General features: G+C 41.1%; 1 protein-coding gene across 1 annotated transcript in view; it reads right to left on the bottom strand.

Moving 5' to 3' along the window:
• The window catches only part of xpo6 (exportin 6), a 122173-nt gene that overhangs the window by 39160 nt on the left and 69396 nt on the right, over positions 1-13617 (bottom strand). The window contains exons 7-9 of the mRNA XM_078558752.1: positions 13235-13617; positions 10949-11075; positions 8881-8990 (exon numbers count right to left, since the gene is read on the bottom strand). The exon at positions 13235-13617 is cut by the window's right edge and continues 3 nt beyond it. Of these exons, the coding sequence (XP_078414878.1) occupies positions 8881-8990; positions 10949-11075; positions 13235-13617 (620 nt within the window). The remainder of the gene's footprint in view (positions 1-8880; positions 8991-10948; positions 11076-13234) is intronic.

Below are 13617 nucleotides of genomic sequence, written 5' to 3'. Positions count from 1 at the left end.
AACTGTACCTTGGAAAATTGTTTTTTGCTAGAATGTGATTGATACAACTCCTGGTAGGATGTGATCAGGCAGAAAGGGACACCAAAGCAAGGCCATGGAAATATTACAGTAAAACAATAACATTAGAGTAAGTAATGCTGTTTCCAGCCATGTGTATATGTAGAAAGCAAAAGGGGTAGGTACAAATAGATTCATGCATGCAGATTAAAGTTATTCTCAGAAAATGCATAAATAAGGGACACAAGGCAAGAGGAGATATCCAAGGTAAGATGTGGTTGTAGTGAGAATGAGGAGGTACGGGTGAAATTTCAGCAGCATAATGAGGAAGATCATAGTCGAGGTGGGTAACGTTGAAGTCGAAAGCAGCTTTGGTAATGCAGGGGTGTTGGTGCAGCTCAGGATCAAGCTGCACACCAAGATTTTACAAGCTCTGGTTCAGAGCAAAATGGCAACTGGTGAGATGAATGGAAGAAAATGGAGGTGCTGATAGGGGTCAAGTAACAGTCTCAACTTTTCTGACATTCACTTGTTCAGGTCTCTATATCAGGTAGCATGGGACACTTTCTGGAGAGAAGGATAAAATAGATTGAGTGAGGGAACCATGTAGTGAGTTGGGTTCCCTCAAGACAGACAGGCTTGCTGGGGTGAATGTCTTTCTCCCCCAACTTAACAATGGAGTTACATCACTTTGGATAATTACCCACAAATGGTTACTGAGCTTTTTGCTACTTTGGGAAGCAATTGATGAAGATGTTAGGAGAAATATAACTGAAGGGCTGTCTTAGAACAAGATTACACTACAAAGTGGGCAGGGGAAGATTATCCAATAGCCCACTGTATTTATGTTCCATAATGACAGCCCCCTAAGCCAATTACCCTCTCCTACAAAGGGACGACAGTGATGAAGTTAACAGTTCAGATGTATTGGTTCAGATATAAAGATTGATTTTTTTTCTTAACAGAATGATCCAGTTTGCTGGTGTTAAAGATTTGAGTTCAGCTACTTCAGACAGACAGGGGCACACAGACACCAGACTACACCGATTGAGACGTAGATTTGAGTGAGTTTGGAATTTGGTTCAGGTGAGAATTCTTTGCACAGGGATGAAAGAGGTGTTCCCCTTTTCTACTTCCTTTCAGCCTCCAGTGGTTGGCGAGCTTCCTTCCTCATTTCCAAGCTAGGTGAGTGCAACTTTCTATTTTTTTATCTGCGTAAACTATTAAATAATTAAATAAATAAGGTTGAACAGAATTGGCAGGGCCGGTGGTGTGCCGTGGCTGCAGAACATGGAAATCTGTGGAAGGCACTGTAATCCCGGACAACCATACCTGCAGAAAGTGTCTGCAGCTTAGGCAATCCTGGCTCAGAGCTGCTGAGCTGGAGTCTGAGTTGTGGACATTGCAGGGCATCAGGGGTGGGAAGAGTTACCTGGACACTTTGTTCCAGGAGGCAGTCACTCCCCTTAGATTAGGCAGAACTTTAGAGTTGGTCACGGAACAGGGCCAGTAAGATGATACTGCTAATCAGGCAGGTAAGGGGAACCAGCATGCAGTGATGGAGGAGCTTCAGTCCCTTACTTTGCCCAACAGGTATGAGGTGCTTGCTACCTGTGCGGATGAGGGGAAGGACTGCAAGGTGGATGAGCGGACTGACCATGGCACCATGGCGAAGGATGACATTCAAGTTGGGGGAGTGAGGGGGAATGCGGTAGTGATAGGAGACAGCATAGTCAGGGAGATAGAGCATGAGTCCAGATGGCTATGTTGCCTGCCCAGTGCCAGGGTTTGGTATATCTGCTTATGGCTGGAAATGCATTTGCAGTAAGGCAAGAGTCGTCCAGTGGTCATGGTCCATGTAGGTACCAATGGCATAAGTAAGACTAGGAAAAAGATTCTACAGAGAGAGTATGAAGAGCTAGGCACTAAATTAAAAAGCAGAACCTCAAAAGGTAATAACCTCTGGATTATCACCTGAGCCACGTGCAAATTGGCATAGGATAAATAAAATTAGAGAGATGAACGTGTGACTCAAAAGCTGGTGTGGGAGAAGTGGGTTCTGGTTCATTGGCCACTAGCACCAGTACTGGGGAAAGTGGGGGCTGTACCATTGGGACAGTCTACAGCTGAACCGCGCTGGGACCAGTGTTTTAGCAAACAGCATAGCCAGGGAAGTAGAGAGAGTTTTAAACTAAATAGTTGGGGCAAGGGATCAAATATGGGAAGATGTGGCAAATCCAAGAGTAGAGACAAGCCAGAGACAAAGGTGTCAATATGGGAAATGATAAATCGATCATGACAGGAAAGGACAGAGTACAAATCTGAGTGTAAATCAGCAGATAAAGCTAGAGGTTACAAAAATAATTTTTAAAAAGGTCAAAACTAAAGGCTCTGTATCTGAATGCACATAGCATTAAAAATATCAGCAATGAACTGATAACGCAAATAAAAATATGATCTCAGCCATTACAGAGATATGGCTGCAGGATAACAGATTGGGACCTGAATATTGAAGGGAACATGACATTTAGGAATGGCAGGAAGCTAGGAAAAGGCAGAAGGGTGGCTCGGTTAATTAATGATGGTATTTGCACAGAAGAGGGATGACCCAAGTTCAGGAAAACAGGGTGTAGAAGCAGTTTGGGTAGAGATGAGAAATGATAGTGGCAAGAAGTCACTTGTAGCAGTGGCGTAAAGGCACCCTAACAGTAACCACACACTAGAATGGGGAATAAAGGAAGAAATAATGGGAGCTTGTCATTTATGAGGGCATAAATGTAGAGCTAGCTAAAATTAACTGGCAAATTAGAAAAATTGCAAAGAAAAATTCCAAGGGGAGGGCCCACCATCTGTGGTTAACTAAAGTAGTTAAAAGATAGTATCAAACTTAAAGAAAAAACATATCATTGTGCAAAGATGGGTGGCAGGTCAGAAGATTGGACAGAATATAAAAAAACAGCAAAGAATGGCTAAAAGATTTATAAGGAGGGAAAAATTAAGAGTGTGAGGGAAAGCTAGCCAAGAATATAAAGACAAACAGTAAGAGTTTCTATAGATACTTTAAAAAAAAGTTAGTGAGCATTGATCCTATAGAAAAAGTGAGTCTGGGGAATTAATAATGGAAAATAAGGAGATGGCAGATGAATTGAACAGGTATTTTGCGTCGGTTTTCGCTATAGAGGTATACAAGTAACACCCCAGAAATAGCTGTAAATCAGGAAATGGAAGGGAGGGAGAAACTCAAGAAAATTACAATCACTTGGGAAGTGGTATCGAGCAAATCATTGGAGCTGCGGGCTGACAAGTGCCTGGGTCCTGGTGGAGTTTCCCCTAGGGACTTAAAAGAAGTGGCTAGTGAGATGTTGATGCATTGGTTTTACATTTCCAAAATTCCCTAGATTTGGGGAAGGTTCCATCAGATTGGAAAATAGTGAATGTAACTCCTTTATTCAAAAAAGGAGACAAAGCAGTAAACTACAGATCAGTTAGCTTAACATTTCTCATAGGGAAAATGCTAGAAGCTATTAAAGATATTATAGCAGGGCACTTCAAAAAATTCAAGGCATCAGACAGAGTCAGCATGATTTTGTGCAAGGGAAATCATGTTTAACGAATTTATTGGAGTTCTTTGAAGAAGTAAATGTGCTGTGGATGAAGGGGAACTGGTGGATGTACTGCACTTCAATTTCCAGAAGGCATTTGAGAAGGTGCCAGATTGAGGGTTATTGCAGAAAATAAAAGCTCCTGGTGTAGGGGGTAACATATTGGCATGGATAGAAGAGTGCTTAGCTAACAGAAAACAGTAGGCATAAATGAGTCATTTTCAGGCTGGCAAGATGTAACGAGTGGTGTGTCACAGGAATCAGTGCAGGGGCCTCAAATTTTTCACAATTCATATAAATGACTTGGATGAAGGGACTAAAGGTATGATTACTAAATTTGCTGATGACACAAAGATAGGTAGGAAAGTAAGTTGCGAAGAGTACTTAAGGAGGCTACAAAGGGATATAGATAGGTTAAGTGAATGGACAAAGACCTGACAAATGGAGTATAATGTGGGAAAATGTGAAATTGCCCATTTTGGCAGAAAGAATAAAAAAGTATATTATCCAAATGGTGAGAGATTGCAGAGCTCTGAGGTACAGAGGGACCTGGGTGTCCTAGTGCATGAATCACAAAAGGTTATATGCAGGTACAGCAAGTAATTAGGAAAGCTAAAAGAATGCTATTGTTTATTGCGAGGGAAACTGAATATAAAAGTAGGGAGGTTATGCTTCAGTTATACAGGGCATTAGTGAGACCACATCTGGAGTACCGTATACTGTATTGGTCTCCTTATTTAAGCAAGGATGTAAATGTATTGGAAGCAGTTCAGAGAAGGTTTACCAGACTAATACCTGGAATGGGCAGGTTGTCTTATGAGGAAAGTTGGACAGGCTAGGCTTGTACTTGGAGTTCAGAAGTGTAAGAAGCGGTTTGATTGAAACACAAGATCCTGAGGGGATTTGACAGGGTGGATATGGAAAGGCTTGAGGGACTGAGTGGCCTCCTCCTGCTCCTAATTTGTATGTATCCCCACTTGATAAACTTCCAGCAACTTGCATGAGTTATGTCTCAACTACTTGAACAACAGAGCAGCTCTATGTCACAAAAATTAATGTTTCCCAGTATAGGTGCAACAAGCAGATGTGAAATGCTCACTAACAGTTACGCATAAAGCAACAAACTCCAGCTCTGATGTTTATAGATTAGCAGAATGTGGCTGCAAGAGGAAGTAGTGTTGGCTTGAATCACCTCTTACTCATAACATTCTCACATCAGGTTACAGAACAACTATTTAATTTGCTCACTACATTAACAAGGTACAATGTTCAGCTCGCACATCCTGGGATTTACTTTTACAGGCAGCCCAGGCAGGCAACAACACAATTTTCAGTTTCAAATATATGAGAAAACTTCCCATTTTGCAGAGTCACGTTGTGGTCTTGTATAGAAACCTGCTTCCTGTTGTGTTGAAGGCAGCAAACTATGCTCGGTAGCGATGTGAAATTATGCTTTTTACCTTTATACTAAGGAGTCACTTCAGGCAGAAGTAGTTCCATAAATGGTGGCGTATAGATTGGGGCAATTTGACAAAATCATCCACATTTCCAAGATTGGTTGTGTGTTGTGTTCCTTGGTTTGGACCGGGGTGGTGGGGGGGGGGTTTGCTCAGGTGCAGTTGTTAAGACACCAGTACATTATTTGCTGTCTGGGCAACCAACACTTCAGCCGCCTAGCAATCACAGGCAAAGTGAAGGAGCTGGTGCAAAGGCACCAGCTAAAATGCCTGTCTGAGGGTTTGTGAACCTCCAACTATAAATGTATCTAGCTCTTTGTTACCTCCGCCAACAGTGGAAGCAATCCGGTAAAGACAGGAAATGGAAACACTCAGCAGGTCAGACAGCATCAGTAGATTGAGTTAACATTTTGGGTCAATTGCCTTTTGTCAGAGTTGTTCTGATGAAATATCAATAATTTCAAATGTTAATCTGTGTCTTCTCTATGATGCATAACCTGTTGAGTGCTCCAGCATTTCTTGGCTTTATTTCAGATTCTAAGACCAGCAGTATTTTGCTTCTGGTAGTTTGAAGGGTGTCTCTGTGTCTAAGATCTAGATGCAGCAGCAATATACTACATTTGAGAGTCATCTGAAAGGGTAGAGTCACTGGGTACATTTTGTGCATCCATATTAAGCAGGAAAGTAGGACAAATGTGACTGCCCTGCAGGATGGTGATTCTGAACTTCAGATTTAGCTATGCCTGTTGTTCTTCAAGAAACAACAAGCACTCAACTCCCAATGAAAGCAGCATCACTGCATTGGATTAAACCAAATCAAGTATCTTGAAAAAAAAAGGTCAACCTTCAATCACCCAACTGGGAACAGGGTGGATAAATACTCTGACTACTGCAGCTTCCTAGATAAGAGACTGAGTGGTGATGAGCAGCCTTTAATCGGAAAAATAGGTCCAACAGTACTCCCAACTCTATTAATTGTCTGAAAGTCAACAACCTAAGCATTCCTTTCTATATCTTGTCCTGGGTCATGACACACATGGAAATATGCTGACATCTAACCAGTCACAACTATTGGAATTCAGAGACTTTCACAAGCAGGCTCAAACTTTTAAGCCAACACTATAGCACAAAAGACATGGAGTCATTCTACATGATGTTTCAACTTATTAAACATAAACCTTTGGATTTCCAAAGTCATAGGCTTTAGAAAAATAACTCTGGCTAGCAAGACCAGAAACAAATGCAAGTTTGTATCAAGCAAAAAGCTATTTAGGAGATTCTGTTTTAAAAACTCAAATTATAACTGTTTGTAATATTTTCATAGGCATGACAGAGACAAATGAAGGAGCTTAAGAAATTACACTGGGGAAGTTAGGGGCTTTGAATGGGCCAAGTGATCTTTTCTCGAACTTTATGTTCTTATGGTTGCAACAGTTCTGGTCACTACATCCCACCGCCAATCCCTGTGTATCACCATCATACATGTGGATAAGAGAACTGCAGAAAGCAGAATAACCACCCACTGAATACGAACGTGCTAAAGAGCCCTGCCAATGAACAATTACGAGAATGTGCATACAGGCATTTGAGCAAGTCCATCCTGCAGCATGGGGAAAGGTTTCTGGAGAAAAAAAATGAGTGCCCTCGCACAACCTCTGAATGATGCCCATCTGTTTGCAACAGATGCTAACATCCTTCATGGAAATTTAAACTTCAGGCTAAGCAGGCATTTTGGAGCACACCGTTAGTATTGTCCAATAGAAATGGCCAGAGAGAAACCTGACATATCCCAGCTCAGAGATATAATAAAATTATCCAAGTTCGAGATCTAAGCTAAGGAAATAGACTCACTTTAGCTCAGGTAACAAGCTGTTATCTCCATATTGCAGACATCATATAGCAAATATGTCAGACTTGAGCAGCTCTGTCCCATGAATCTTAATAGACCTCAATAATCTCATTGCTCAAATTAGGTCTAATGGGTATACAACTCAGTGAGGCTGAGAGAACTTTGCTGCAATGGATTAAGTCAAACATCCTGGGCATTGTGTGTAAACTTAAACTATGTCAAAAATAATGCCATTCAAATCCTCAGCTCTGGCTTTCCCAGGAGGCTTCTCAGATGGCTGCCTTCAGGATCTTTGGGCCAAGAGGAATTTTCTTCACATTAGAGTTGAGTGCATCTTTGAACAAAGTGTCAAGTGCAAATCACCCCGCAATGCAAACTGCGGAGGTCAGAAGAAAAGGCCACTTTGCTGAAAAGAAAAAATATATTAAAAGGTTAAGATGGTTATACATCCGCATGTCAGTGATTCCAAATTTCCCCTCTTGCAGCCAAGGAGATTTTCTTTTCACGACATAGATGAGAAAGATCACCTGACCCATACATCCTGGAGGATCCCACAGACCCAGTACTATACAGCACCCAATTATTAAAGTGGTTCCAGAGATTCTATCTCCACCATTCATTCAGATGATTATTCAACACAATGATCGTTCAAATTCTTGATATCAGGCTTGAATGTAAATCTGCCATGGTTTAATTAGAGGTAGAATTCCAGGTTTATCAGGTCTATACCATTTGCCATGTGTTTCTCTACTAGTCCCCCTTATAGTTGCTTCTTCTCAGGGATAAGAGCTTAAATTGCTAGAGTTTTTCCTCCTGGCTTAGCCCTCTGATGCTGGGGAGCAGTCTTGTCAATCTTCTAAACATTGCTTCTAGGTTCTGGACTCCCTCGTGTCTCAGTGACCAGAACTCTGTTTTAGCCGGGCATAGTACAACTTGTACTCTAGTAATCTAGTTATGCATCGTTTTTTTTGCTGATTGCTGCTGCGACTATGTAAAATTTGATACTTCTAACCATCCTTAGACCTCCCAATTCAACTACTTCAACACTATTATTGAAATATGCAGCTCTCATCTTTCCTTTCCAAAGGAACTACTTCGGTAACTTGTGACACCATCAACAAAGGCATTCCACAATCTGGCAGAGCACAACTGAAAGTTGCATTTTATGCAGTGTCCCATATTGCTCTCAAGACACCCTAGAATGTTTTTACAGCCAAAACAAGTGCAGTTGTGATTATGCAGCCAAACTTGACAGCCAAGTTTTGCTCAGCAAGGCCAGATCCCACATACAGCGAAAGAATGAATGACTTAAAAAAAAACCATCTTTGGTGCATTGGTTGCAGGATTAATTTAGGTCAGGATATAGTGACCACTTTCTGTTCATCAAATAGTGCCAAAGCATCTTTTACATCCAACTGAACATGCAGCCTTGTTTTAAACCATGATTTCCTAAAATACATGGAGACCATGGCAGGGGAATTAAAATAACTGCAAGGAAAATCGACTAAAACGTTCAATCAACAATCATTACAGAGATGAAATTAGAGTGGGTTGAGAAATTATATTCATCCGACTTTTGTTTGTCTGATCTGTTGTGTTCAATTTTTCAAATTAGTGGAGTTACAGTGACTCCAGCTTTAATATTAAGCACTGCAGTCGTTACTGAATGTCCAGCTCCTGTTCTAATAGCATAGTGTTATGATCCAAGTTCAAATGTCGTGCAAACATTGCACAGGAACTGCGGCTGGGTTACATTACTCAATTAATAAAAATCAAGGTGGCTTTGAGTATTCTCACATTAAAAGATTTATAAAGATGCCCAATAGAGGGAGGAAGCTCTCACACAAACACAAGGAACACTCAAGAGCTCCTCAAATCTTGACTATTCAGAATGTAAGCCAATGTTACCGAAATGACAAATTGCCCCAACCTAAAGCGCTTAGGAAGCAGGGCTAATACTAAACGAGTAGCTGACCTGTTTAGGACCTCATCCCGATCAGCAAGCCGACTCTTGATTTTACTCGTTAGGTAATCCAGGAATATCGTCCATATGTCAAGGCAGGAGAAATAACCCTCATGACTGGGCTGTAACAACAAAACATCAGAAATTATGTTTGTTGCCTCTACAAACAGGGTACATATTGTAGGACTACATATGATATAAAGGCACAAATACAGGCCATTTGGCCCAATCAGTCCATGCTGGGTGCTCATGCTCCGCTCGAGCCTCCTTCCACCTTTCCTCGTCTAAATCTACCATCATCGTTAACATAAATTGTGAACAGCAATGGTTCCAACACTGATCCTTCTGGAGCACCATTATCCACCTTCTGTTACTCTGAATAACTATCCTTTACTCCCACTCTCTGCTTTGTCTTGAAGCCAGCTAGCAATCCATTCTGCCACTTGTCCTCTGACTCCACATTCTCTGACCTTATTCATTAGACTATTATGGGCCATCTTCATCAAAAGCCTTTTGAAAATTCAGATAAACTACACTTACTGCGTTACCACCATTTGTTAGCTCTGTTAGCTCCTCAAAAAATTCAATAAGGTTGGTCAAGGAAAATTTTCAGTTTTAAAATCCATGACGATTATCCATTATTGTGTGTTTCATTTTTAGATGTTCTTCTATTCTCTCTTCCAGCAGGGATTTAATTACTTTTCCTGCCACTGATGTTAAGCTGACTGGTCTATAATTTCCTGGACATGTTCTTTCCCCTCTTCATAAATATCGTAATTATATTTGCTATCCACCAGTCCTCTGACACTACACCTTCTAACGAATTATTAAATATGTGTCGTACAGCCTCTGTTGAGAGGTGATCTTATTGAAACATACAAGATTCTGAGGGGACTTGAAAGGGTGGATACCAAGAGGATGTTACCTCTTGTGGGGAAGACTAGAACCAGGGGGCACAGTTTAAAAATAAGAGGTCTCCCTTTTAAGACGGAGAGGAAGAGAATTTTTATCTCCGAGGGTCATTAGTCCGTGGAATTCTCTTCCCCAGAAAGCAGTGGAGGCTGTCATTGAATTTATTCAAGGCTGAGTTAGATAAAATTTTGATAGACAAAACAGTCAAGGGTATGGAGGGGCAGGCAGGAAAGTGGAGTTGAGACCACAACCAGATCAGCGTGAACTTATTGAATGCTGGAGGAGGCTCAAAGGGCCAAATGGCCTATTCCTGTTCATAAGTCCTGTGTTCCTATTTCTTCCATAGATTATTTTAAATTACGAGAATGCAATCTATCCGGACAAGATCCTCAATTTTAGTTTATTTAATAAAATAATTTTAAGTGTACTTATCTTATCATTCATCTCATCATTCAATGACAAGTCTACCTGCCTATCTCCCTGGTAAACACTGAAGCAAAACAGGATTTAATATTTCTGCCATGTTTCTATTGTTATCATTGGTATTATCCTGCCTATCGCTTAGTGATCCTACTCCCATCACAGCCTTTTTTTAACTGATGTGCCTGTAAAAGATTTTATTCCAGTCCCGTGAAAATTTAATTTCATTGTTCCTGTCTCCTTAATTGATTTATTTACTTCTCCCCTTGTTTCTGTATTCCTCCTTATCATGTACTCTTCTCTCTCGATGTACTTAATGTTTGCCTCCTTTCTAGCCCTCAATTGTTCTCTTAGGTCTTTATTCATCCATGGAGTCCCACTGATGCTCAGTTTGCACTTTCCTGTCAGCAGAATATTTTCCTGCTTTCTTTTGAACACTATTTTAAATGTTTCCCGTTGTTGATCTACACCGCTGTTGCCAATATTGCTGTCCATTTTTGTTTTACCAAGTTCTATGCTCAACCCCTCAAAGTCAACTTTTCTCCAATCTATTAACCTGGACAATCATACATTTGTCCATCTCTACCATTATCTTAAAGCTTATTATATTATGGTCACTATTGCTTTGATGCCCCCCTACTTTTTAAAAAAAAATCTGCTCTGGCTTATTCCCCATTATTAGATCCAATGTTCCACCTATAGGCTGTACACACTTTCTAAAGTACAGGTCACAGGAAGTCGGTCTCACCTGATGAAAGGTGTATTTGAAAAGAAGGGCCAGAAACTCTACCACTGGAAACTGGGAGTTGGACTCGATCCGACGCAGGTGAACACTCACAAAAAGTCGTAGGAAGTCAGTGAACTTTTCCACATAGCTAAAAGGGAAAGATCAGAGATAGAGATACTCAAGACAGTAATTACAAGCCGAATCTCAAAATTTTAAAAACACAATGGAGAAGATAGCTGATAAACACACATTACTGCAAGAAATGTAGGTCATTTACATTATAACAAAAAGCCCTGCAACCATTGCGTACAGGATGACAACTGTTCACTCCAATATCTGAAACATAGCAAGAGAAAATCCAGTCATAAGCAACTTGGGTCGTTCACACAAAAATCCAAACCAGACTCGGACTTCATTCACATTCGCTGTTCTTGTCCCGAGCAATCCTACTGTGGGTTCCTACCGTGCTCTCCCAAAGGCGGTGACTCATGCCACGGCACAATTCACAAGTGCTGTCAGCAGAGACCTCATCAATAGCTATTATTCATCCGCTGTAGTGGGCTAGGCCAGTGGTCCTTAAACTGAGGTTGAGTGTTTACTGAACAGGGCAGGCTTTACAGCTGCGCAGGTGGTGGGCTTGGAGCAAGCTGGAAGGCGGGAGTGGAGTGTGGTCACCAAATGTGCAGCGCACAGTGGCCTAGCTGTCTCACCTGGAGTGCAATGGGGCAGCGCTAAGAACGGCACATAGATCATTACATCTGAAAGTAATCTGCAACTAAATATCTGTAAGCAAAATCTGTTTTCTTAAAAGCATTATTAAAACACACTTTTCATTTTGTATTATCATTTAGATGGGTGCAGTGATTACTAATGCATTTGAAAAATAATGCATTACTAATTACTACATTACTAATGCAATTGAAACATGACCCTTCAATCAAAAAAAAATTGAAAACCACTGGATTAGACAACCATAACAGTGAGCATGATTGTTGAGCCAGGTTCCTTCACAGGTGCAAAAATACACATGTACCTTTCAGCATCCAGTCACACCTAATGATTATGAGCAGCTATTCTGGCCAACTCCCCTCTCCCTAGTCTGCAACCAACTGTAGTACCTCTACTGCTGTCCAACAGATCTTAGCCTAACTAACTTTGTATTACTCAGCATTACAGAATGTGGTGCCTTTGCACCTCAAGCCTTCATTCATAGTGGCCACACAGGTTTGCATTAATATTTCCAGATACACAAAGGAATTGCACACCATCGAGTTATCCTTATACTCGGAACTGTGGTCAATGATACAGTTAATAAGGAAATGCTGACCTCAATCTCTCAGCCAGCAGACGATCAGCTAATCAATACTGTTAAAACACAACTGGGCGATGAATATGTCCAGCTCCAAGCTTCACAGTACTACCAACCAGTTGCAGCTAATGGAGACAGCATGTGCTGCTTCATAAATCATATGGTAACTAGGTCTTCACAATGTTATGATGTTTGACAGAGAATTTCTCATTACTACTGTTCAGCTTTTAATACTTGCTGCCTTATCGAGCAGAACAGAGCTCATTGTATTTTTAAGAGGACTGTGTTGTACAATCTGCAGGTTACAGGAACGCCCAGCCATACTCTCCAGTTCAAGTTCATGTTTGGATCCTGCACACAACAGGGCAAGTCCTGTAAGAATACACTACACACCAGTGTATAACTTACAGATCCACAAAACAGCCTGTGAGCTCTGGCAACTTAGTTTGTTTGATCTTTCTTACTTTTATATTTATTTTACTTGTGGCTGGAGCTTTCAAAGGGCTGCTATGAGTGCTACAGTGGTGAATAAATCCTGAATCAGACCAGCAAGGAAACCATGCTAACTTTTAGAGCCAATTATCTCCCTTGTTATCTGGATTACAGAAGCTCAGGGCAGCAGGTCTTACAGGCGGCCATCTACTTACAGAAGTGCAAATTCTTTATGAGAGATGTTAAACTGATTTTTTTTTTGATCTTCACATCCAAATCTGAATCTACACATTATTTCCTTTTTAAAGGATTTCATAAAACAGGAGACTTTTCTTCCACAGTGAAATGAGCAAACTTTAAATATTAGTGTTAAGATGTAGAGGAATAAAATGCAAGATACTCATGTTGCCATACAATTTCACTTTGGGCTCAAACTCCATATGCAGAGCAGATGATGGCAAAGCCAGGCTTATCCAAAATGCATTTGTTTCCAAACAGTGTACTAAGTAATCTCAGAGCAGGCCCCCGCACCATACCTCCTATGCTAGGGTATCTACAAGGCTTACCTTTCTTCTAGCTCTTCCAGGCGGCTCTTTATGGAGTGTGCATTGTTCTCTTTGGTGATTTTCTGCAGCAAGTAGAATGTCTGCTGGAACATACGCAGTAGATACTCCTCAAACTCCACAGGGACACAGTTCTTGGACATGAGTTCGTTAATGCAGGACATGGCTAATACACCCAGTTTACCTCGCTCCTGGATGATGTTATTATTGTGGCCATTTCCATTCACAGCAACTAATTTCTTGGCACGGGTATCACAGCCAAAACGAGCAAAGTGGAAGATGGTAGTCAGGAGAGTCGGGGTGATGCTGGCAGAGAGTGGGATCCAGCTGAAGAGATGAGTCAAACAGTCCAAAGCCAGAAAACAAACATGCTCACTCTCTGGATC

This window comes from Cetorhinus maximus, chromosome 15 (genome assembly GCF_964194155.1).
Source record: "Cetorhinus maximus chromosome 15, sCetMax3.hap1.1, whole genome shotgun sequence".
NCBI classification, from domain to species: Eukaryota; Metazoa; Chordata; class Chondrichthyes; order Lamniformes; family Cetorhinidae; genus Cetorhinus; species Cetorhinus maximus.
Note: the sequence above shows the minus strand (reverse complement) of the source record. Positions and strands in the feature narration are given on the sequence as shown.